The sequence below is a fragment of the Marmota flaviventris genome, chromosome X, assembly GCF_047511675.1.
Source record: "Marmota flaviventris isolate mMarFla1 chromosome X, mMarFla1.hap1, whole genome shotgun sequence".
Lineage (NCBI taxonomy): Eukaryota > Metazoa > Chordata > Mammalia > Rodentia > Sciuridae > Marmota > Marmota flaviventris.
Window position 1 is genome coordinate 56025325 of NC_092518.1, and position 26133 is coordinate 56051457.

Below are 26133 nucleotides of genomic sequence, written 5' to 3' on the forward strand. Positions count from 1 at the left end.
GGCTGGATAACATCCCTTCCATCCTAGCTGGAGTCTGGCAGGGAGACCATCTTTTCTGCTCTCAAAAATATGTGAAAGCTTACATTTGCAAATGGATAAGTGGGAGCCTGGGCACCTGGTCCAGGTGGCCTTTGGCTCAGGGCTCCAAGGTGCAGCTGCATCAAGCACAGGCACATGACTCAGCCAACCTCCTGAGCCCACACTGAGAGGAGCAGCACAAAGAGGCAAGACTGGGACAAGGAGTCTCCAGGCCAGCGCCCAGTCCTCCTGGCTGACAGGGGAGGCTTGAGGGAAAGCGCAGGGTGGGGACAGTATGCTGAATGAGGAAAGGGATGCAACCTCCTTTCCATTTGGACCCAATAGAATCTTCTAATGCGAGCCTCGGAATATGCCACTTTTTCCACTAGAGCTGGGAGGTCCAGCCCCAACGTCGGCCAGTGGTGTGGTGTGCTCGTTGCAGCAATATTACTGTGCCACAGCCGGTATCACTCTGGAACCAGAGAGGACTTGTGCTCAGAGGGAAGGAGTGGAGCTGGGGAAGGTAGTCACCTAGGGTTGAGCTCATGCCCCGGCAAGGCTCGGTCAATATGCTGCTCCCCTTTTGAAGATAGCCCCTTGCCTCCGAGGACAGTGCCGCGTGCCAGAATTCACCCCAGTTGGAACCAGCGTACATGTCTCAGGTGGCAGAAATCCCCAGCTGCACAGCCCCCGCCCAGCTTCTTCAGGCAAATGTCAGCTTGTTGTGTTACCCCTCCAAGAAATAGCTACTTGGGTCAGTGTCTCAGCCACAGCCTGAGGAATCCAGTCCCCCTGCTCAGGCAGAGGTTGGAAGTGCTTGGTGTTAAGTCCCCTCTGCCCATCCTTTCTGGCTCTGAGGACTGATTATCTTACCACTTGTGTGACAATTTCTCTCCCTGATCCCATCCGAAGGAGCCCAGAAGGGACACAGAATGAGAATACAGGGAAGGGTGGTCCCTCTCTCCTACTTGCCATCCTTGCTGAGCCCATTCTGCCCAGGCATCAGGGTGGGGCCGTCTCCCATGGGAGCTCCCTGCTTCAAAAGATGAGGCAAGAACCAGCCACTCTGAGGTAGCCAGCCTGCACATCATTCTGCTGGCAACACAAGACCTTTGAGACACAATATTCATCCCAGAGCCTGTGCCAGAGACTCTCAACAGTTTGACAGCACTGACCCCATTGCTGAGTTTGGAAATTTGCACTTCATCTCACCCCGTGCCCTCCTATGATTTAGGATTTGAATAACACCCCTCCTAAAAGTAGATGGGCAACCCTGCTCTTGTGCATTCCATCGCCGATGGATTGCAGGCCCTGCCCCCACTGCCTCTGTTCCCTGAGTCCCATCTTTCTCATGAGCACACATAGACACTCTGACACAGGGCACGTGCATGCGTGCACGCACAAACACGTGCGCACAGACACACAGAATGTTACATCTTCATTTGTCAGATTTGTCCATTAGACATGCAGCCTCTCCAGAATGGGAGCTGGCTCACCTACTCAAACATGAATCTGTCCCTCAGTCTCGGGCACACCTCACCTTGGACCCTGGATGAGGCAAGGAACCCAGCCAAACTCTCCATCAGTGAGGGTGACATCGGAACATGGGGCTCAGACAAAATCTCATGGGACCGCAGGAGGCAGTCTGGGAGATGGAGCTGGGACATGCAAATACCATGTCCAGGAAAATCTGTGCCATGGGGGTGACCAAACAGTACCCTGCTGGGCGGACCATCCATGCACCCGCAGACCTACCACCCACATCTGCCCTTTTCAAACAAGAACTTACGGAGCCGATAGGCTGGGCAACTTTCCCCCAAGATAGCAGCAGGGAGCCAGACTGGACTCACCTTCCCACCTCCAACCCAGAGACAAACCCACTCTTTCCTCCCATCTTCCCTGTACCTTAGCTTTGCTCTGCCACCCACTGGGATGTGACTTCTGCCTCCATCCCTCTACTGAAAGGAAGAGGGGAAAACTGACAGGGCTTGGCAGCTGAGCTACAAAGGTGAGGGCGAAGCAGGAACTAAGGATGATGGGCGATTTCTAGCTGAGCTGTCCCTCTGTGGGGTTCCACCAGAAGAAACTAGTGAGTCCAGAGAGAGGACCGGGCCTGGGAGGGGAGAGGTGAGCTCCACTGTGTCCCCTCATGCCTGTTGAAATAACTCACTAGAAAGAGGCCGCCAGGGGAGAGATCAAGGACACTCAGGACTGAAAAGAAGGGTGAGAGGGAGCAGCAGGGCAGCAACAAGGGAATAAAGGCAGGAAGGACTGGAGCTCTGGAAGGGCCTTATTAGTTCTTCCTGAAAGGGGGGACAAAAAAGCAAGAATTTGTCCTGTGAGGCCCCTAGAGAAAAGGCTGTTTGCGGAGAGCACCAGGACTGCGAGAGAGGAAAAGGGAGAAATTCTATTGTGTACAGCCTGAACACCAGGCTCCTGCTCAGAGGCCAGCCCAGGCTGCCCTCAGGGAGAAGCCCACCACAAAATGCCAGGGATACTGTTTGTGTTGTTTTCTTTTTGGTACCAGGGATTAAACCCAGGGGGGCTTAACCACTGAGCCACAACCCCAGCCCTTTTTATTTATTTTTTATTTGAATTTTGAGACAGGGTAAGGTGCTGAGGCTGGCTTTGAACTTGTGATCCTCCTGCCTCAGCCTCCTGAATCGCTGGGAATACAGGCGTGCACCACTGCACCCGTCCAGGCGTCCTGCTCTTAACCAGCTTCCCACGCTTCTCCTGGCCCCTGTAGGGCCTAACCCCTCAGACAGAGAGCGGACCACAGAACAGGAGAGGTACTTTAATAAGAAACTGCTGTGAGTTGGCAGGGGGGCCTGGCTGAAGAAGAACCAGCTGGGTCGCTGCTCGTGGGCTCCACTGGTACCAGCTGCTTGCCATGTACCACAATGCCGGGTTCAATCTGTCAAGCAGAGCAGAGTCATGGCTGCCCCTTGGCCAGAGCTGGCATGCAGCCCTCCCAGATAGCCGGGATTATGGCAAGGGGTATGGTAAGCATAACACTCACTTCAAGGTCCTGGAACTTGTCAGCGAGGGAATGCATGACCGCTGAAAGAGAGAGGCATAACTGAGCACTCAGACGTAGGCATGCAGGGTCTTGGCCCCCTGGCCCCTTTTCCCCCATGCCCTGTGGGGAACCTCCAGCCCCTGTCCAAACAGCCCTGGGACTGACTCCCCCACCCACCACTGGAACTCGACACATAGATGTCTTCTATAAGGGAACGACATGTACCACCGGGGCATGGGAGAACCATCCAGAAACGTGTTAAGAACAAGCAATCAAGCAAACGTAGGGCAACAAACACCAAACAAGCCACACCAACCAGAGCTTGGAGGGAAAACAAAGGAGGGGTTTCTAGAGGTCTTGAGAGGAGGAGTCTTTTGGAGGTTAGACAATGCACAACCAGCACATAGCTTCAGAGTTGTTAAAGTAGCTGTAGGATAGTGAGTGGGGGAGGTGGGCAAGGCAGCAAGATGCCATTAATGTGTCCTGGGTACTGATTTTCATGCTGCTTTGATTGCCCGTGATAATAAATCTGTAGGAGATCCCACACAATCACAAAATTTTCCCTTTCTAGTCTCTTAAGGGAACAAAAAAAGCACAGGAGATACAGTCAGGATCACATTTAAGTGACTCAGTGCTGATCCTTACTCCTGGAGTGTATCAATGTAAGTGATAACACTTGACAATCAGAGGAAAACTGCCACCTTGAGTTAATGGTCTGTAAAGTAAGAGCTACTACCAGTATGAGTTAATGCAAAGGAGTGAGCATCTCTACAGTAAAGACACCTTCATGAATCCTGAAGTTGCAAACTAAAAATCAATTTTCAACAATGAAAGAGCTTAATCATCCCATGTACAGAAGATTGTGTGAACCTGGTAAGGGAAAATTGATTTGAACCTTCATTGGAAAAGTGCAAGGACCACTAATGAGAGGCTGTAAGATGAGCGAAGATGTGAGGAAGGCACCCACAATTAGACTCTCCTGCTGAAACTGGCTGGCAAAGAGCCAGTAGAACCTGGAGGGAGGTTCCAACAAGCCACGCACTGTGTGGCAGGAAAGTGGACCAATGAGAAGGCTTGCTATGTGGGCCTACAAAAGGCCCACAAAGCCACGTGAAGCCTTGAGGAGCTCAAGGCAGACGTGTGTGTTTCCTGTTATGACTGCATTCCCCAAGGCCTAGCTGCTAGTGCCTGGAACTGCTCTGTCATCTTCCCTTGAGTCTGTCCACCCAGACTGGTGCCATGAGCTCCTCCGCTGAGACTTCCATTCAGGCAGACAGTTTTGGTGCAGAGAGTGGGAAGCCCACAGGCCTCCATCCTGCAGGACGTGGAGCCCCATGGACCTGGGGCTTGAGTCTGGGCCTGGGACTTGACTTGGGGCTGCTGCGTAGTGGGGAGGGCATGGGCAGCTTCCCAGACTTTGAGGCCTGTGAGTTTGACTTTGAGGCAGAGTGGGAACAGTTAGAGGCGAGAAGGACACTGCTTCCTGGTTGTGAAGGCAGATCTGGCTCCCTGGCTGACGAGAGGGACCTTCAGGACTTCATGCCCTACCTCTCTGTGGAGTCTGAGGCCATCATGCAGCAGCTGATGGGCCCGGAGACCTTGGGCGCCCTCAGATACCCATCTCTGGAAAGGTCCACTGCTGAAGCGTCCACCATTTGGGCAGATGCAGACGCAGACTTCAGCGCAATAGGCACACTGGCCTCAAGCTGTGTGGAGGCTCAGCAGGTCTCTGCTGCCCCTCTGAGCCACCCGAGTCGGCCCAAGGGGAGCTGGGCCTGGAGGAAGTCCAAGAGAGGCCCGAAAAGTCGGATGGTGGGCAGCGGGGAAGCCCAGCAGCCCTCTTCCAACCCCGAGTCTTCAGATGAGCTCAGTGAGATACAGCTGATGAGGGTGAGCATCTGCTCCAAAGGAGGAGGCCAGGCCAGGTCCTGGAGACACTCGAGTGTTCATAGCAGGGAAAATTTTTTTCCCCTATGCCCGGCCCTCTGCTGACCTCCGCTCCTCACGGACTCCCCTCAGCCATGGACAGACAGGCCTTGGGAGAGCTGGAAGCTGGCTCCTCCAAGAAAATGCAAAGTGTGCTCTGGGGCAAGGGAGGGAGCAGGTCCAACTACCCAGGAGCAGCAGCTGCTGCTACTGCAACTACTACTGCTAAGAGTACTGCTATTGCTACTAACTACTACTGCTAGTGCTGCTGCTGCTGCTACTACTACAGCTGCAGGGAGCCTGCCCAGGGCCACTCCTAGGAAGAAAGACATCCAGGAGAAGAAATCCCTGGGGGGGGGTGGCTTGGAGTGACCCTGGGTGGGGCCTTCTTTTTGTGGGGGCAAAGACTTAAGGCAACTCCCCTGGAACTGGCCACCTTCCCTCCAATCTTGGGGGTTCCACTGCTTGGGAGGTCCAAGAGGTATTCCTTCTTGCCCTTGGAACCCAAACAGCCCAAGCACAGCAGCACTGGGAGGAGAACTGTGGCCAAGAAGACAGGAGAGTTGGAGCCTGTGACCAGTGAAAATAAGGACCCAAATAGAAATGCTGTCCCGCAAGCCCAGGTGAGTAGGCCTGCTTCCTCCTCCTCCTCCTCCTCCTCCTCTCACGCTGCCCTCAGTTCTCTGCTCTTGCTCCCTGGGCCCTTGCTCAGAGGTTGTCTTTGAGAGCCTGTTGTCATTAGGATGCCAAATAGGGGGTCTCTGTAGCCCAGGCAGACAAGAAAGCACTCAGTAGGTACCAGTCACTGTTGGCCACACTTTGTGCATTTCCTGCCTCTTTCCCAGACAGGGCTGGAATGGAAAGCAGGGCTGGCCACTGACTTGGTCAGGTGACCCTTTACAGTTTGAGCTGTAGGGTGTGTAGTCCCATCTGTCTCCTGAGTCCTCCCTCCCAGCTCCTCCCCAAGCCTGCCTTGCAGGGGGCCTGGGCTTTCTTCAAAACCTCCCCCCCGCATAGCCCACCCATACTCCTCCCTGGCTCAGCTCTTCCTCCAGGGCTGGGCCTTGGTAAGAGAGAGAGTGCTGGTGAGATGAGCATTGGTATTCCTCCTAGATCCCCACCTCACCCCAGCCCCTGCACACTGTACACACACACCCTAACCGGACTCATTGAAAATTTTCTGTTAGCTTTCAACACACAGGCTAGGGAAACCTTGTCTGTTCATGCATTGTGGAGAATTCAGCAGTGGTGAACCAAACCCCAGAGTTCCCCAACCCCCAGGAAGCTCCCAGCCCTTGGACTCCAGCCTTGCACCATCTGGTGAGTCCTGTGGGTTTGATAACAGTGAAGAGGAAAGGGGTGGAGGAGGTAACTTCTTTCTCTGTCATTTCTGTGGACCCAGCCTTGCTCCCTCAGGAAGCTGGGTGTGGGTAGGACTGGCCTCAGGCCGCTTGGTCCCTGGGTTGGGGTTTATGTGGTGCAGGTGATTTGTGGCAGTGCCCGGAATATCAACTCCAGAAGCAGACTTTCAGAGGAACACAGCCCTTTCTTCTGTGTCCTGTTCAGCCATATGGCTCTTACCAGGGCTAGCTGTGACTGCAGCTCTGCTAGTGTCCAACCAAGAGCCACAGTGATAGCTGTTGGGGGCTAACACTGTGGAGCAGGAAAGGCAGGCTCTGAGAAAGGGGTGGAGCTGCTGGACAGAACAGGTGCAACTTGCTGCCTTCAGAGGGGGCTGCTGCCTCACTTTAGACCCAGCCAGGCCCTTTCCGCTTCACACTCAGGCTGGGGAGCTGGAGTTTGTGCTCTTTTCAGGTGAGCAGGATCCACCTGTACAGACCCTGGTTCTGGAAAGGCAGCAGCAACCACCTGGAGCACAGGGCTGTCTCCGGGTAAGTCTTTCCTCTAGCTCCAAAAATGCGGGTCCCACCTAGATGGTGGGCTCTGAGTCCAGCTCAGGCTGACGTAGGTGCCCATTTGCATCCCACATTACAGGCATGGAGGCCTCCTCCTTTTCCCTGAGGATTTCCTGCCTGTGTTGCCACTGGGCAGGGGGCTGTAGGGGACATGAGGAGTGGGGGTGAGTGAGAATGTGAGGAGAGAGAAGGCCAGGATATAACTCTTCATTTCTCTTTCTCTGGCATCGGCTGGGTCAGTGTGTGCTGCTACAGAAAGAAGTAGATGATCTCAAGGAGCAACTAGGTATGATGACACCTGGGCAGAGGAACAGGGTCAGAGGCTGACATCAGTGTCTCCACGCAGGTTCCTGGGGCGGGGCTGGTCTGGTCTGGTCTGTACTGCACTGCAGGTATAGGCAACACTGTGGGGTGGAGAAAACCAAGCCGGCCTGGCCCTGGTGCATTTGGTGCCTTGACTGCTGGGGCTGGGTACGAAGAGCAGTGCAATGTCTGACCTCCGCATACTCCGCCATTGAGTCCAAAAGACTCCTCCTCTCAAGACCTCTAGAAACCCCTCCTTTGTTTTCCCTCCAAGCTCTGGTTGGTGTGGCTTGTTTGGTGTTTGTTGCCCTACGTTTGCTTGATTGCTTGTTCTTAACACGTTTCTGGATGGTTCTCCCATGCCCCGGTGGTACATGTCGTTCCCTTATAGAAGACATCTATGTGTCGAGTTCCAGTGGTGGGTGGGGGAGTCAGTCCCAGGGCTGTTTGGACAGGGGCTGGAGGTTCCCCACAGGGCATGGGGGAAAAGGGGCCAGGGGGCCAAGACCCTGCATGCCTACGTCTGAGTGCTCAGTTATGCCTCTCTCTTTCAGCGGTCATGCATTCCCTCGCTGACAAGTTCCAGGACCTTGAAGTGAGTGTTATGCTTACCATACCCCTTGCCATAATCCCGGCTATCTGGGAGGGCTGCATGCCAGCTCTGGCCAAGGGGCAGCCATGACTCTGCTCTGCTTGACAGATTGAACCCGGCATTGTGGTACATGGCAAGCAGCTGGTACCAGTGGAGCCCACGAGCAGCGACCCAGCTGGTTCTTCTTCAGCCAGGCCCCCCTGCCAACTCACAGCAGTTTCTTATTAAAGTACCTCTCCTGTTCTGTGGTCCGCTCTCTGTCTGAGGGGTTAGGCCCTACAGGGGCCAGGAGAAGCGTGGGAAGCTGGTTAAGAGCAGGACGCCTGGACGGGTGCAGTGGTGCACGCCTGTATTCCCAGCGATTCAGGAGGCTGAGGCAGGAGGATCACAAGTTCAAAGCCAGCCTCAGCACCTTACCCTGTCTCAAAATTCAAATAAAAAATAAATAAAAAGGGCTGGGGTTGTGGCTCAGTGGTTAAGCCCCCCTGGGTTTAATCCCTGGTACCAAAAAGAAAACAACACAAACAGTATCCCTGGCATTTTGTGGTGGGCTTCTCCCTGAGGGCAGCCTGGGCTGGCCTCTGAGCAGGAGCCTGGTGTTCAGGCTGTACACAATAGAATTTCTCCCTTTTCCTCTCTCGCAGTCCTGGTGCTCTCCGCAAACAGCCTTTTCTCTAGGGGCCTCACAGGACAAATTCTTGCTTTTTTGTCCCCCCTTTCAGGAAGAACTAATAAGGCCCTTCCAGAGCTCCAGTCCTTCCTGCCTTTATTCCCTTGTTGCTGCCCTGCTGCTCCCTCTCACCCTTCTTTTCAGTCCTGAGTGTCCTTGATCTCTCCCCTGGCGGCCTCTTTCTAGTGAGTTATTTCAACAGGCATGAGGGGACACAGTGGAGCTCACCTCTCCCCTCCCAGGCCCGGTCCTCTCTCTGGACTCACTAGTTTCTTCTGGTGGAACCCCACAGAGGGACAGCTCAGCTAGAAATCGCCCATCATCCTTAGTTCCTGCTTCGCCCTCACCTTTGTAGCTCAGCTGCCAAGCCCTGTCAGTTTTCCCCTCTTCCTTTCAGTAGAGGGATGGAGGCAGAAGTCACATCCCAGTGGGTGGCAGAGCAAAGCTAAGGTACAGGGAAGATGGGAGGAAAGAGTGGGTTTGTCTCTGGGTTGGAGGTGGGAAGGTGAGTCCAGTCTGGCTCCCTGCTGCTATCTTGGGGGAAAGTTGCCCAGCCTATCGGCTCCGTAAGTTCTTGTTTGAAAAGGGCAGATGTGGGTGGTAGGTCTGCGGGTGCATGGATGGTCCGCCCAGCAGGGTACTGTTTGGTCACCCCCATGGCACAGATTTTCCTGGACATGGTATTTGCATGTCCCAGCTCCATCTCCCAGACTGCCTCCTGCGGTCCCATGAGATTTTGTCTGAGCCCCATGTTCCGATGTCACCCTCACTGATGGAGAGTTTGGCTGGGTTCCTTGCCTCATCCAGGGTCCAAGGTGAGGTGTGCCCGAGACTGAGGGACAGATTCATGTTTGAGTAGGTGAGCCAGCTCCCATTCTGGAGAGGCTGCATGTCTAATGGACAAATCTGACAAATGAAGATGTAACATTCTGTGTGTCTGTGCGCACGTGTTTGTGCGTGCACGCATGCACGTGCCCTGTGTCAGAGTGTCTATGTGTGCTCATGAGAAAGATGGGACTCAGGGAACAGAGGCAGTGGGGGCAGGGCCTGCAATCCATCGGCGATGGAATGCACAAGAGCAGGGTTGCCCATCTACTTTTAGGAGGGGTGTTATTCAAATCCTAAATCATAGGAGGGCACGGGGTGAGATGAAGTGCAAATTTCCAAACTCAGCAATGGGGTCAGTGCTGTCAAACTGTTGAGAGTCTCTGGCACAGGCTCTGGGATGAATATTGTGTCTCAAAGGTCTTGTGTTGCCAGCAGAATGATGTGCAGGCTGGCTACCTCAGAGTGGCTGGTTCTTGCCTCATCTTTTGAAGCAGGGAGCTCCCATGGGAGACGGCCCCACCCTGATGCCTGGGCAGAATGGGCTCAGCAAGGATGGCAAGTAGGAGAGAGGGACCACCCTTCCCTGTATTCTCATTCTGTGTCCCTTCTGGGCTCCTTCGGATGGGATCAGGGAGAGAAATTGTCACACAAGTGGTAAGATAATCAGTCCTCAGAGCCAGAAAGGATGGGCAGAGGGGACTTAACACCAAGCACTTCCAACCTCTGCCTGAGCAGGGGGACTGGATTCCTCAGGCTGTGGCTGAGACACTGACCCAAGTAGCTATTTCTTGGAGGGGTAACACAACAAGCTGACATTTGCCTGAAGAAGCTGGGCGGGGGCTGTGCAGCTGGGGATTTCTGCCACCTGAGACATGTACGCTGGTTCCAACTGGGGTGAATTCTGGCACGCGGCACTGTCCTCGGAGGCAAGGGGCTATCTTCAAAAGGGGAGCAGCATATTGACCGAGCCTTGCCGGGGCATGAGCTCAACCCTAGGTGACTACCTTCCCCAGCTCCACTCCTTCCCTCTGAGCACAAGTCCTCTCTGGTTCCAGAGTGATACCGGCTGTGGCACAGTAATATTGCTGCAACGAGCACACCACACCACTGGCCGACGTTGGGGCTGGACCTCCCAGCTCTAGTGGAAAAAGTGGCATATTCCGAGGCTCGCATTAGAAGATTCTATTGGGTCCAAATGGAAAGGAGGTTGCATCCCTTTCCTCATTCAGCATACTGTCCCCACCCTGCGCTTTCCCTCAAGCCTCCCCTGTCAGCCAGGAGGACTGGGCGCTGGCCTGGAGACTCCTTGTCCCAGTCTTGCCTCTTTGTGCTGCTCCTCTCAGTGTGGGCTCAGGAGGTTGGCTGAGTCATGTGCCTGTGCTTGATGCAGCTGCACCTTGGAGCCCTGAGCCAAAGGCCACCTGGACCAGGTGCCCAGGCTCCCACTTATCCATTTGCAAATGTAAGCTTTCACATATTTTTGAGAGCAGAAAAGATGGTCTCCCTGCCAGACTCCAGCTAGGATGGAAGGGATGTTATCCAGCCAGTGAGAGGCAGCCAGGGCAGCTATCCCCACCTGTGTGGAGGCACAGCAGGATGCATTCTGGGGTGTGAGGTGACATCTACAGCATCAGATTGTCCTGGTGAGTCACAACCACAGATTCCAGTCCTTGCTGTTACAAAATCCTGGGTGAACTTGGACAACTTCGTGCCCATCTGTCCTCAACCTCCGAGAACAGCTTTCTCCATCCACAGTTCTCATCATCCATTTCCTATTAGGATGAAGGCAGAGCCAGTGCTTGCCAGGTTTGGGTGTGTACACTGTGGCCCCCAGGCTAGCCATGCGAACCATACCCGCGGGAAGCCAGGCTGCACTGTTCACTCGACAACAGCGTCAAGGGACCCCTGCAGTCGCACAGGGTGGAAGATCCCAGTAACCACCACTCAGAGTAAGAATCACAGCACTGCCAACCTTGGGACCCTCCTGTGGGCCCCACCCCGGTTACATGTCCCTCCTTAGATCTCTGGGGTCACTTGACTTTTACAGCTCTCTTGACTTTTCCAAGCACCACTTGCTTCTGCGTAAAGGATTGACAATTGCCAAAGAACCCTTACCAAGATACTAAGAAGTAAATAAATAAGTTAGCCCATTTATGTGCAAAATTACAAATGCAGGAAACATAAGCACACATAAGCATTTGGCAAGTAATCGTGAAGAGATAAAGCCAGGTAACCACTCCCCTGGTCCAGAGACTGTACATTGTACCTTCAGAAGTCCCATCCGTGTCCCTTTCCACGAAGGAAGACGATTTCAAAAGGCTCCATGCTATAGGATTCCGTTTTCATGACAGACACAGAAACGACAAAAGCATAGGTAGGTGCCGAAGTACAGATCATTGTATGCCAGCATCTGGGGGCTGAGTAGAAGGGGTTAACTACCAGACAGCATGAAGTAATTTGGGGGCGATGCCAATGTTGTCCATTCTTTATTGTGACAGTGGTTGGTTCCATGAACACATGTGTTTACACATCTCATAGACCTGTTACTAAATTATATTTCCATAACTCTTGGGTTTTTAGGTACGAACTGTAAACAATACATCTGAAATGGATATCGAAATTTCCTAATTTCCTTTTCTCTGTGTGAAAAGCATGTTTTTCTTCTCCGATCTGTAAATGTAGAGAATTATGTTACTTTATTTTCCTGAAGGTAAATCGAGTTTGGGTTCCTGGAATATATCCAATTTTATCTTGGCATATCATGTATTCTCCCTTATGAATGCTGTAGGATTCAGTGGGCTAACATCATCTTTCTGGGTTTTTTGGCTTCTATGTCGTGACTGTGTGCTTGACATGGGATGTTTCTCCCTCAAACTGCCTTCTGTCAGGACCTGGGATGGTGGTTATTCCAAACTCATAGCATGAGTTAGGGAGTGTCCCTCCTTTGCACTTTCCTCCTGGAGTTTGTGTCAAAATGAAGATATTTACTCCTAGCTTGTTAGAATTTGATGGGGGAATTCTGGAGTTTGTTTGTTTGTTTGCAGGTGGGCGAGGGTTATTTGTTTGTTAAAAGCATTTTGACCCCTGATGTATTTCTGTCATGGTTATGAATCAGGTTCACTACTCCGTCTTGAATCAGTTTGGGCCAGTTGTGTCTTCTAGGTATTGGTGACCTTCGTCTACATTTTCAGATGAGTTGCAATAACATGGCCCATAATAGATTAGACTTTTCAAACTTTGTGACCTACACAGGCATTGCAAGGAAAGTGAGAGGAGACCCCATATATCCTTCACCTGGACGCCTCTTGTTAACATTTGGTCAATTCATTTATTCTCCCCCATTTGTGTTTGGAAGTGTGTCGGTCAGCTTTTCATCGCTGTGACTGAGATACCTGACAAGAACAACTTAGAGGGGGGAAGTTCACTTTGAACTCACGGTTCCAGGGGTTCAGTCCATGAAACCCTGAGTATCAGAGCTGAGTCCATTGCTCTGGGCCCCAAGTGAGGTGGCGCATCATGGCAGAAGGGAAGGGGGAGGAAAGCTGCTAACCTTGTGGTAGCCAGGAAACAGAGCGGGGGTGGGGGGAGAGAAGGGCAGAGTGAGGGAGGGAGAGGGGCAGGCACCAGGAACAAAAGATAAACCCCAAAGTCATGTCCTTATTGGCTTATTTCTTTCAGCCACACCTCACCTGCCTACAAGTGAAAGTTTGGCGACTTCCACTTCATCCCACCCCATGCACCCCTTCTAAAAGGTAGCCGCCAACCCTGCCCTTGTGCATTCCATGGCCTGTGGGTTGCAGGCCCTGCCCCCACTGCCTCTAGTTAGTCCATTTAAGTTATTAATACAACAAACGGATTAATCCCCTAAAGAGGTTGAAGCTCCCCTAATATAATCGTTTCACCTCCTGCATTAACTTAAACAGGAGCTTCTGTGGGTCACCTCATATCCAAACCAGAAGAGCAAGTATTTTAAAATCTTATCTTGTTTCATTTTATTCTTTGAAGAGCTGGGGTCTCACTGCCCTATGCAGGCTGGCCCTGAAATCCTGGGCTCCAGGGAGCCTCCTGCCTCAGGCTCTCGAGTAGCTGGGACCCCAGGCAAAATGCCACTGTGCCTGACTATGTGAGTATGTTTTTAATCATTTTACTGAAGCATTTGTGTCACTTGAAGACACTTTGATACATCACCCTTAATTACATCCAGCACATATCTCAGCATGGTCTCCTACAAAACCTTAGTTCAATTTTCACAACAAGGCCATTTAACCTTGACATAAGACAGATTTCTACTAAATGACCCTGTGAAACATTTTCTGATTGCCCCAATAGCGTCCTTCACAGCTGCTTTCCAAAACCCCTCTTTGCAATCAAAGGGTCCTGCGTTGCATTTGTCTGCCAAGTTGCTTTAGCATCCTTTCAACTAGAACCCCTGACTTTTTGCCTGGCATGACAGAGACAGTTTTGAAGATCTAGTGCAGGTGTTTTGCAGCAATCCCCTCATGTTGGATTTGTCTGATCACTCCCTAGTGATTAGATTCAGGTTAAACATTCAGGGCAGGACCTTGCATAAGATATGTGCCCTCATTCTGAGCGCATGACATCAGGAGACTTTTTTCTTTTTTGAGGAGGTGTCCATTACGCTCACAGTTTGGGGGTTTTGGTCCGTAGTCAGTTGGCCCAGTTGCTTTGGGGCCTGTGGCAAGAAAGGGCACCGTGGTGGGAACACACGGCAGAGGAAGCCGGTTCACCTCGTGGTGATCATTGCATGTGAGGCACATAGTAGATACTCAACATGTGGAGCCTCCTTCACTTCTAAAGAGAGCTCGCTGTCAAGCTCAAGCTCAAGTTCCACAGCCACAGCGGGAGCCCACAGGGTGGGGAGTCCAAGACCCAGGCCCAGGGAGCGCTGCAGACTCCCACCAGCAGCTACAAGGTCCCTGGGCTGATACCTATTCAATGGTAGGCCAGCAGCCTGCCACGTGGCCACATCGGTCCTGGTCCCAAACCTGACCTCAGGCCAGCTGAGCCTGCCCCTCTACCAATACCCTGCCTCATCAGGATATTCGCAATGTCAGTTTGTCCCATGACTGGTGATCTTAACTTTAACCAGAGTGCTGCTCCAGCTTACTCCATTGTGGAGGAACCAATTTCTTATTGTGTTTAGTAAAGAATCCATGCCCTGGTATACTGCATGGAGAGAAAACAGATCAGTAATATCCAGATTTGGTGGGTCGTGAGAAGTATTTAACTACAAAGATGTATAATCATTATTAGCAATTCCCCCTTGGTTTGGTGGAGAACTGTGCAATATATGTACACAGTTTAATAAATGAATTTCAAGGACACATAGATGGAATCAACTCCCAGTCACAGAAGCAAACACCGCCACCACCCCCCAGTACTCCTGGGATGTTGTTGTGTGATCTCAGTCCCCTTACCCTCAAGGAGGAAACACATCCTCACTTTTGTGATCATCCTTTGTTTCTTTACGGCTTTAATATCTCATGTGTACATCCCATGTGTAATAATAATACAGTTTGGTGTTGCCTATTATTTACCTTTGTAGAAGTGGCATCACAGATCATGTTCATATTGCTTGCTTCTTGCCTTCCACATGCAGATTTCAATTGTGGACATGTGAATTTGAGATGTTTGACTTCCACTTTGAGATGGTGAGTAGGCAGAGATCTGACTCCGGGTTGGAGACAGACATATGGATACGTGAGTCATGGTAATATAAATGGCTTCTTTTTCAGGGTCCATTCTGGAGACAGAAATCACACCACTTTTTATTTCATTGTGGCAAGAGGAACATAACTTAAAATTCGTCATCTTAACAATTTTTTCATGTTAAGTTCAATGACATCATTATTATTATTATGCAACCAGTCTCCAGAACGTCTTCATTTACAAAACCAAAAAATGTATACCCAGTAAGCGACAACTCTCATTTTCCTCTGCCCCCCAAGCCTCTGGAAACCAGCATTTCACTTTCTGTTTCTGTGATTTGACTCTTTCAGATATTTCATATGGGTGGGATCATGTAGCATTTGTCCTTTTGTGAAGAACTCGTTCTATAGCATAATGTCCTCCGAGGTTCATCCATGTTGTGGCATGTGTAAGAATTTTAAATACGAAGCAATATTCTGTTTTTAAGGTCAAATGATGTGCCTTATTTTTATCTATTATCTATGCATCCATCCATCCACACTTGGTTTGTTTCCTACTCTTGGTTCTCTTGAGTAATGTCGCTATGAACAAGGGGTGCACAAATATCTCTGTGAACCAACTTTCTATTCTTTTTGAATGTTTACCCAGAAATGGCATTGCTGGATCATGTGGCAACTCTTTTTGATTTTTGGAGGAAATGCTATATATTTTTATAGCAGTTGAGTCATTTTACATTGCCACCAATAGCTCATAAAGATTGCAATTTATCTACATCCTCACCAACATCACACCAGTTTCTGGAAGAAATTATTTTTTTTCTGCTCTTCACTCTTTTTCCACTTCATTCTGATTTCATTTTAAATTGAAAATTAAAATGGTATATATTTATGGTGTACAGCATGGTATTTTTAAATAGATATACTTTGTGGAAAAGTGAAATGGATATGAATAAATACATCATCTCTCATACATATTTTTCTTGGTAAGTATACTTAAAATCTGTCCCCTTAGCAATTTCCAGGTATAGAGTAAACATTAATTTTCACCACTATGTTGTTCAATAGATCTCTCCAACTTATACCTCCTGTCTAACTGAAATTTTGTGTTCTTTTTAAAATGTTTTCATTAATGCATCCTGGTTATACACAATAGTGAGGTTCATTTGGACATAACCATACATGCATGGAAGAAAATTTGATCCATTTCTGTTCCCAGTGCTCCCTCTTTCCCCACCCTCCTCACGTCTCCTCTCCACTCCACCCCACCCCCGGTTCTACTTCCTCTACTCTACTGGTCTTCCTCCTATGTATTTATTTTTAAAAAATTGTACTTTAAATTCAGTCAGTCGCTGTCTCTAAATGAAATACGAAACAGACCCGGGGATGTGGCTCAGTGGTCATATGCCCCTCAGTTCAATCCACAGAACTCACCCTCCCCACCTTTTTTTTTTTTTTTTTTTGCTTTATAAATATACATAAAGGTGGAATTTGCTGAAGTATATTCATGTATGGTTTTCTTTTTGTTTCTTCTTTTTTTGTTTGGATGTTGCTGAGTATCTAAATCAGGGCTTTGTGCATCCTAGGCAAGCACTCTACCACTGAACTATATCCCCAGCCCATGACAGTTTTTTATACTTTGACCAACATCTCTGAATCCTCCCTCCTATGCCAGCCCCTGATACCACAATTCTGCCCTCTGCTCTCATGATTTTGACTACTAAACTTCCACATACAAGGGAGATCATGAATATTAGTCTTCCTGTGCCTGGCTTTTTGAAGTTATGATAATGTCCTCCAGGTTCATACAGGTAGTCACAAATGACAGGGCTTCCTTCTTTTTAAAGGCTGAGTGGTATTCTATTGTGTGCATATATATTCACATTTTCTATATCCATTCATCCACCAATGGACATGTAACTTGACCCCATGTCTTGACTATTGTGAAGAGTGCTATAACGAACACAGGTATGCAGGTTTGTCTTTGACATATTGATTTTGTTTCCTTTTAATGTATACCTAGTAGTGGTAATCATGTGGTAGTTCTTTTTTTGAGTTTTTAAGGAACTTGCATAATGTTTTCCATGATGACTATATTAATTACATTCCCACTAATAGTGTCAAGGCTCCCTGTTCTCCATGTTTTTGTCAACCATTTGTAATCTTTGGGTTTCTGTCTTATTTATTTGTTTGTTTGTTTGTTTGTTTGTTTGTGGTTCCTGGGATTGAAGCCAAGGCCTCATGCATGCTAGGCAAGTGGGTTACCATGAGCTCCATCCCCAGCCCTTCTTAAGATGTTATTTTGAGACATGGTCAAACTAAATTGTCCAGGCTGTCCATGAACTTGCAATCCTCCTGCCTCAGCCTCCTGAGCAGCTGGAGTTATGAGCAGGAGCCACTTTGTCCAGCTCTTTCATCCTTTTGATAAGCGCCATCTAATAGGCATGAGAGTATATCTCATTATGATTTCCATTTGCATCTTCCTGATGATTGATGCTGAGCATGTTTTCATATACCTGTTGGAGGTTTTTATGTGGTCTTTTGTGAAATGTCTATTGAAGTCCTTTGCCCATTTTTAAATTGGGTTGTTTTCTTTGTATTTAGTTGTTTCAGTCCCTCACATGTTGTAGATATCAGCCCTTATCAGACATATGTCTGCATATATTTTTCTCTTTTTCTGTAAGTTGTCCCTTCACTTTGCTTAGTGTTCTGTTTCGTTGCATAAAAGCTTTTTAGTTTCATGTGATCTCAGCCCATTTCTGCCTTTGTTGCCCATGCTTTTTGGGTCCTTATCCAAAACTTCATTGCCCAAACCAATGTCCTAGAGATTTCCACCCCCAGGCCTCATGAAGTAGTTTGATAGTCCTAGGTCTTATGTTTGAGGCTTTAGTCCATTTGAGTTGATTTTTAAATAGTGTGTGAGAAAGGTCCAATTGAATTCTTCTGCAGATGGTTATCCAGTTAGCCTAGCATGATATAATGAAAGGACTATCCTCTCCCCGTCATGTGTTTGTGGCAATGTTGTTGAAATCAGTTGACCAGATGGCCATCTTATCCTTGTGTCCTCACATAGTCTTCTCTCTGTATATATCTGTGTCCAAATTTCCTCTTATGTAGATAGCACTCATCTTGATTCCAGCCTCATCCCAATAACCTCATTTAAAGTTAATTACTTGTATAAAAACCCTATCTGCAAATAGAGTCACATTCTGAGATTCTGATAATTGCAAAAGTGGCAGCTGAAAGTTTGAGAAGTTGAGCAGAGTTGTCCTATTCTAGAAGAATGGTTGGGCAAAAATTGGAATCCAGGGCCTGCCAAGAAGGTTGGCAGGACTCACACACCATGTTTTGGTTAGCAGTCCTGAAGAGCTACACCCTAGCTAGGAGTTGGGGAAATCCAAACTAGACCAGCTCCAGAAGAAACTAAAGCCCACCTTCAAATCATCCGAAGCTTGCAAATGGATGCAACAGTAATTCTGGTTTTTAATACCCAGAGATGCCTGCTAAGAGTGCGGGTGAGGCCTTTCTGAATGAAGAAAACATCCTTCTGGGCCTCAAACTAGCTTTTCATAGGCAGTGTTTAGCATTGAGTGCAAAGCAACTGGCTGAACAAGGAGAAAAGGTCACACCTTTGACCACCAAGGAGAGCAACAGATAATAGCAACAAACCTGTGAGAATCTAGGTAGAGGAGTCAGGAGACAAAGGTACTAAACTTCTGTGCGTATGGGCTCTATGTTCAAAAGGTGATGGGTTGCCTTCCTTCTGGAAGCTTTAGGGTTGGTTCTACTCAGTTGCCTTTTTCAGGAGGCTTCCTGTATTCTTTGGCTCATCTTCAGAACCAACAAGAGTTGGTCTGAGTCCTTCCCACACTTCCTGTCTCTCGGGCTCTTCTTCATACTCCCTCTTCCAATTTTAAGGATTCTTATGATTACACGGAGCCAAATAATCCGGGATACTCTCCCTACTTTAAGGTCATCTGATTATCAGTCTCAGTTCTCTCTTCTGCCTGATTCCCCTTTGCCCTGTGCATTGGTCTCCTTGGGCTGCCATAAGAGACTACCACAGTCCAGGTGGCTAAACAACAGACATTGGTTTTCTCATGGTTTTGGATATGGTACGTTCAAGGTCAAGGTGCCAGCATGCTTGGTTTCTTGGGAAGCCTCTCTTCCTCTCTTCCTGTGTTGCACATGTCCATATTTTCACTGTATCCCCACAAGGCCTTTCTGCGCACAGACTCCTGGTATCTTTTCTTCTTAGAAATGCCACCAGTGCTATTGGATTAAGGCTCCATAATCATCACATCATTTCACCCTAATGATCTTCTTTGGGGCCCTATCTGCAAATACACTGGGATTATAATGGACTTCAACCTGTGAATTTAGGACTGGGGAGAGACCAATCACTGTCACGGGTTGCAGGGATAAGAATATGGAAATATTTTTAGAGCTATCACATAGCTACTAGCTACCACATAACCAGATCTGCAATCACGTATATTTTATATTATCTTTATACAAAGTTCTAAAAGAGTAAAAAACTGACCATAATATTTTGGAGTACTCCATGAATAAAGAAGTGATTACAATAAAAGATAGGATAGCTGTGGTTTGTGGGTGAGGATAAGGTAGGTGTTCTTCATACATGTATGTATGGCCTCAGACCCTCAGCCAGGCCTTGAGCCAGAAGACCTTGGCCCCTACATCATCTTCATCTTGATTAATCTGCCAAAATGAAACCCCAGGCAATTCCAGGCTGCTGGGATGGGGAGATTTCCCCCTTACCATCTTTGCCAGCTTTTAAAATTCCTCAAACTTTATGCCGATGGCGGACACTTGGGTAGGGCCCTCTAAAGTTGGCCAAGAAGCAAGGGCTCCCATTGGTCTAGTCTACCACTGTTGTAAGAGCTTCATCAAGACCTTTGTTTTCACCCTATTAGTATCTGCTATATTCATCTTTCTTTCCTTTCCACAATAGTAAGTCACTACAGCTCTTATTTAGTGTGTTTGGTTACAGTGGTTTCTCTTTGTCACTTTCAAAGGTTTCCATCACCCATGGTCAATGTCAACCATGGTCCAAAACATTAAGTGTTAATTTCAGAAATAAATAATTCACAAGTATTAATTGTGCACTCCTGTGGGAAATCTTTGCACCGCTCTGCTCCATCTCACCAAGAAGAAGAAACCTTTGTTTGTCTAGCTTACCTGCTATCCAGGCAACCCATCCTTGAGTCACTTTTTTGGTTACCAGGCTGACTGTGGAGATATTGCAGTGCTTGTGTTCAAGTAGCTCTTCTTTTTCTTAATAATGGCCCCGAAGGACAAGAGTAGTTTTCCTGACAATTCACATATGTCGCAGAGGAGCCCTGCAGTACGTGCTCTAAGTGAAAAATGAGAGTACAGTTTTTGAGAGAGAGGGAGAAAGAGTGTACATTCATATAACTATTGTTATAATCTTTTTTTTTTTTTTTTTGGTACTGTGGATTGAATCCAGGGGCGCTGAAGAACTGAGCAACATCCCTGCCTTATTTTTCTTTCTTTTTTTTTTTTTAATTTAGAGACAGGGTCTCGCTGAGTTGCTTAGGGCCTCAAAAAGCTGCTGAGGCTGGCTTTGAACTTGCAATCCTCTTGCCTTAGCCTCCTGAACCGCTGGGATTACAGATGTGTGCCATTCTATTTTATTAGTAGTTATTGTTTTTAATCTCTTACTCTGCCCAATTTGTAAATTAAACTTTACTATTGTTGTGTGCATACAGGGAAAAAAAATCAAATATAAGGTTTGGAAGTATCTTAGGTTTTAGTCATTTACAGGGGTTTTTGGAACATGTCCTCTGTAGATAAGCAGGGACTACTGTATATATTGCATGCTTTTCCAAAAAGTAAATTTAGATTTAACAGGTGCATCACAACCTTAAAATTGTGCATATTAGTGGAGTGCCATGTCTATTGTACAATGTTTAAATCATCCTATGACTTTTTTAATATTGTAGGTGGACACCACGATACCTTTATTTTATTTATTTATTTTTTATGTGGTGATAAGGGTCAAACTAGTGTCTCATACGTGCTGGAAAGCGAAAAACCTTTGTGTTACAACCCCAGTCCCATGTATGATACTTAAATCAGGTTGAACATATCATTCTCCTCAAACATTTATCATTTCTTCATGGTGAAAACACTCAAAAACTTTTCTTCTTGCTTTTTGAAATATAGGGTACATTACTGTTATCTAGTCACCCGTTTCTGCAGTAGTACACCAGAAATCCTTGCTCCTATTAAAAGTATATCTAGGTAACCATTGATCAAACTTTCTCCATTCCTCTCTCTTCCCTTCTCTCCCCAGCCTCTGCTAACCACTGTTCTACTCTCAGCTTCTGTGAGATCAATCTTTTCAGATTCCACATATGAATGAGATCATGTGGTACTTGTCTTTCTGTGCCTGGCTTATTCCACTTAACATCATGATCTCCAGTTGAGTCCATGATGTCTGAAATGACAGGATTTTCTTCCCTTTTATGATGGAGCAGTAGTCCATTATGTATAGCTACCTGTGGCCAAACACCACTCTATACCTGGCTGCAAAGATGCTCTAAGATACAGAATTAGATCAGTAGAATTTGAGTAAAGTGCATTACTCTCCATGATGTGGGTGGGCCTCGTGCAATGAGTTGACCTCACCCAATCCATTGAACACCTTATGAGAATAAGACTGAGATCCAGTGAAGAAGAATTATGCCTCCAGAATGCTTTTGGACTAAAGACTACAACATCAATTCTTCCCTGAGCCTCCATCCTGCTGGGCTGCTCTGCATATTTCAGATGCAACAAGCCCCAATATTGTGTTAGACAATTCCTTGAAGTAGACTTCCCTGCTCACCTCTGCAGGCAGACAGGCAGGCACAGACACACACACACACACACACACACACACACACACACACACACACCATATTGTTTCTGTATCTCTGGAGAACACTAATACTGATTTTCATATCCAGAGTGGTTGTAGAGAACAGAATTTAGAGATGAGTTTTCTGAATTGGATCTCAGGTATTTGGAATCAGTTCTCCACCTGAGTAGATTTTAAGGCATGAAAGGCTCCATTTACATTCATAAAAACACATCAATATTCCATGGCATGATGTGATAATAGAGACACAAAAGATCACTATTGGATACTCCAATCAAATACTTACAAAAAGCAAGATTCTAGGTTTTTATGATACCTTTGAAACTTTTTGCCAAATTAGCAAGTGTAATGAGATTGGTGGGTTCTTTCTAACTATGTTGGTGTAGAACTTAGAGAAAGAAAATTATGAGCTCAGAGATTTGAATCCCCAGTTCAAGTGGCATTTTAAATGAACTGAAATTTCCAATGCATGTCCTGATAGACACCTTTATCTCCTGTAGACACAGGGCTGAAATTTCTGGAAACCAAACCCAGATTCTCGTCCTGCATGTGGCTGAATTAGAATGCAAACTGAATTCCCAGCCATGCAGCATATGTACTGCTAAAGTGAGAGCATTGATTGGGGAGGGATGGGACCCTGAAAGTTGAAGTGAGAGCAGATGGGAAGATCCCGATGATGCTGGGTACACTGAGCCCTTAGATTCTGATGAATGCTCTTCCTTAGCAGCAGCAGCCACTCTACCCCTGCCTGAGGAGGTGAACCTTGCTTCACCTGATGAAAATGGAATGTTATCCCCTGCAAAGCTTGCATTGAAAGGAACTGCTGATTACCCTCAAGTCACACTCCACCCCCACCCCTTTACTTCTGGATGCATGGCTACAGCAATATCAGAGCAGGTTTCTAAAGGTGAGGTGCAAAGTGTGACCTTTGATGAGCTGAAATACCCTCCAAAAGGACAGGATAAGGATTTCTTTCAGTATATACAGACAAAAATGTGAAGAATATGTGTGAATGGACATTAAGGATGTGGGCCAATGGTGGAAGGAACATAAAGTTGGAACAGGCTGAATTTAATGAAATGGGACCACAAAGCAGAGATTCTGAATTTAGTGTCATAGCTTGAGCAGTTAGAAAGGGCTCTATGTGTTTGTTTAGATGGCTAAGACGTGGATCAAAATGTAGCTTCTACTAAAGAAAATTCCAGTGACAGACTTTCCTTGGTATAGTATAGAGAAAAAGATCCGATGATTTAGGGGGAGTGGAAGGCTAGAGAGGACTTATCATTTAAGACTTACCCTAGGAGAATCTTGAGGACATCCCTTCACCATGACTATGAGAAATAAGTTTGTGAGAGCAGCCTGAGCATCCTTGAAGAGCTCTGCAGTTCAGAAATGACAGTAGCGACCATTGCCACTGAATTGGAGAACTTCAATGCATTGTGTGTAATTGGATCCAGTGGTGGCAGGGGGAAAGTGGTAGCATTTAATCACCAAACACAAGGTAGGCATTGTTCCCGTAGGGTCAAATCAGCTATCTGAATGCTATAACTTACAGTTGGTCATGGTGTTCCTAGAAGTGATATTGATGGGAAGTCTACTGAAGTCTTACTTGAACCATGTCAGTGGGCGAGTTTCAGGTCAAGTGAACAAGTCTAATTTGAATAAAAAAAATAACTGATTGTCTCAGGCAATGTTTCCAGATTTGAGCCAGTTCACAGACCCTGAACCCCTTAATGAAGGGGAGGCTGTTTGTGGAAGGACTCAGGTACATTACCAAAATTTATACACTTAACCTCCCTCCCAGCCTTCCCCAAAGAAACCTAAAGCCTTTTACTGGTGTGACTGTGTATTGGGGAACAGAAATAGAAGACCTTGCAGGGATTACTGTATATGGCCCCTGAACTGACATTAATTCTGTGGTAAATGCTCTCCTGGGAGCTGAGAGCAAAGCGACATGATAAACTCAAAAACAATGTGCCCATGTGCACCCCAAAAAAAGGCCGCATGGCACACTCGGTGCACAGGACCAACTCTGGCAATACTCTGTGCCCAGGTGCAACCCTGCCATAATCCTATTGTGTGTGACACTGTCGCAGCTATGTTACAATTTTATTGTATAGAATACCCAATCAAAATGTGCGTTACCCGATGGAGAAGGCAAAGTAACTAACATGTAGAAGACAAAGCCCTGCTATACTCTGTGCTACACTGTGCCTGTGCACAGTGCTGAAGGCTGCAGTGCCCTGTCTCCCTGTGTGACAATCCCTCAGTATTTCTTGGGGGCTCGTGTCCAGGGTCTGGAGGCACAGATGGTATGTCCTCTGTCACTGGGGTGCAATCCCTGGGATTCTGGGGGAGGTAACCTCAATCTGGTGCCAGTGGGCTGATTGATCCATAGGGGACTAACCCTCCTGGCCTGCCAGTGAAAGGACCCTGGGAGCACAAGTGAACCCAGAGGGACCTCAGGAACCAGCTCAGGGAGTTCTGGCTCTCAGCCAGGTGGGAGCCTGGGTTCAAGAGTTACACCTGCCCTAATTGGCACAAGGGGGCCTGATCAACTCCAAGGGATGCCCCAGTAGGCTCCATTGCATGAGACAAAAACGAAAGTCTAAGGTACTGGGCAGCAGGTTGGAAACTATTTGAATGCAAGCTAATGGTGGCTGAATGGCGCAGGCTAAGCCCAGAGCGAATGCAGAGTCCTGATCCATGGGTCCCTGGCAATCCTCATACTGCCTAAGGCAGCATGTTGTAGGGACAAAGGAGGCAAGGCACTGAAGACAGCAGGAAACAGTTTTATTTGGCTGCAGCCAGGTTCAGAGGGTACAGCTTTTGCTGTAATCAATCAATCCCCTGAACCCCGAGTTCAAGGAGTTTCAGAGTTTTATACCCAGCATGTAAGGGGAGGGGCTCAGAAGTTCACAGTCTGCAGAAGTGCACATAAAAGCAGCTTTTTCTTTCACTGTTCTGGGCATGTTAACTCTTCAAGGACAACACCTGAGAAGGGGAGAGTTCCTTCTCCCCTTTCTTTCCTCCCCCTGCCAGCTGTTACCATGGAGCCCAGTTGTAACTTATCTTAAAAATGTAGACATCTCTGTGAAGCCCAGCTCAAGGCCAGAGACCTTGTTTGCACATTTCTTCAAAGTACTATACTGGATACGTTTATGAAAAACAAGTAAGGGGGTGTCCAGCACCTGGAGTGCTGGTATCTTCTCGGCCAGTGGCCAAGTAAACAGGGTGACATGAAAATAGGAAGTTTATCTACAATGGACTCTTTGCTGACAGTCCTAAAATCAGCCATGGTGAAGAGGGCTTTCCTGTGGAGAAAGGGGGTGCCACTTCAATTCTCCCCTTTAATGATGCTCCCCATAATTCAGTCCTTTAAGTTTAAGAGCATCATTACCATTATCTTGGCTTAAAGCCTTATATAATGCCAAAACCTTAGTTGTTGTCATCCTTTCAACAGCAGCTTCTATAGTGGACCCCATAGTTTTAATGCACAGTGGAGCCAAACATGGGAGCAATGAACAGGTTAACAGCAGAATACCCATTATACCAGTTAAGTTTTAAATCTACCAAGAGTTGAAAACCATCTCCCAAAAGCATGTTTGGGACCCAAACTTTAATGCCCTTCTAGGTATGAAAGAGCACATGTGCTAGTTCTCTTGTGTTGTTGACTATATTCTTAACTGTTTGTCTATTGTCATCCATTTGGATGTAACAATCTGAGCTTTTGAACTCTCCACATATATTTTTTTCTCAGCCAGTAAGAAATCTAATGCCAAGCGGTTTTGATAGTTAACCACTCACATCTGGTCTGTTGTGTGGCCAGGAGGTCAAAGGATGTGGCAGTCTGATTAATAATAATTTTTAGTACAGCTTGTAAGTGAATGATTCTGTTTAACATGTAAATAGGAGTTCTATAGCTCCAACTGTCATTTTGTGCCCAAGTAGCAGGAGCAAAAGTGGCAATAAATCCTCTGGGGTGGCCAGTTACCTTCACTCCAAGATTGGTGACCTCCTAAATCAAGTTTCTTTCCAATGGACCTCTTTTTCCTTTCCAAACAGTCATCCATCCCTTGCATTCCTCTGGCAGGACAGGTCCTAAATATAGGTTTTACCACCTCTTGGTTATAGTGGATTGTCTTGACACATGGTTCACATGATCTCCATGGTTGGAATAGGAGTAGGGCAGAACCTCTTAAGGTGATCAAAGGAAACCAAACTAAATAATAGACTAACATTTTGGTTAGCATAGGTTAAACAGCATAAATTAACAAAGGAAAAT

General features: G+C 47.5%; 1 protein-coding gene and 1 long non-coding RNA gene across 2 annotated transcripts in view; both read left to right on the forward strand.

Annotated features, from left to right (window-relative positions):
• Nucleotides 1-26133, forward strand: part of LOC139703090 (uncharacterized) — a 639290-nt gene that overhangs the window by 166101 nt on the left and 447056 nt on the right. The window lies entirely within an intron of this gene.
• On the forward strand, nucleotides 4280-8005 carry LOC139703324 (uncharacterized protein CXorf49 homolog). The gene is given in 8 exon segments (XM_071606636.1): nucleotides 4280-5008; nucleotides 5011-5197; nucleotides 5256-5329; nucleotides 5332-5589; nucleotides 6631-6858; nucleotides 7123-7168; nucleotides 7740-7780; nucleotides 7886-8005. Coding segments are annotated over 8 exon segments (1683 nt in total).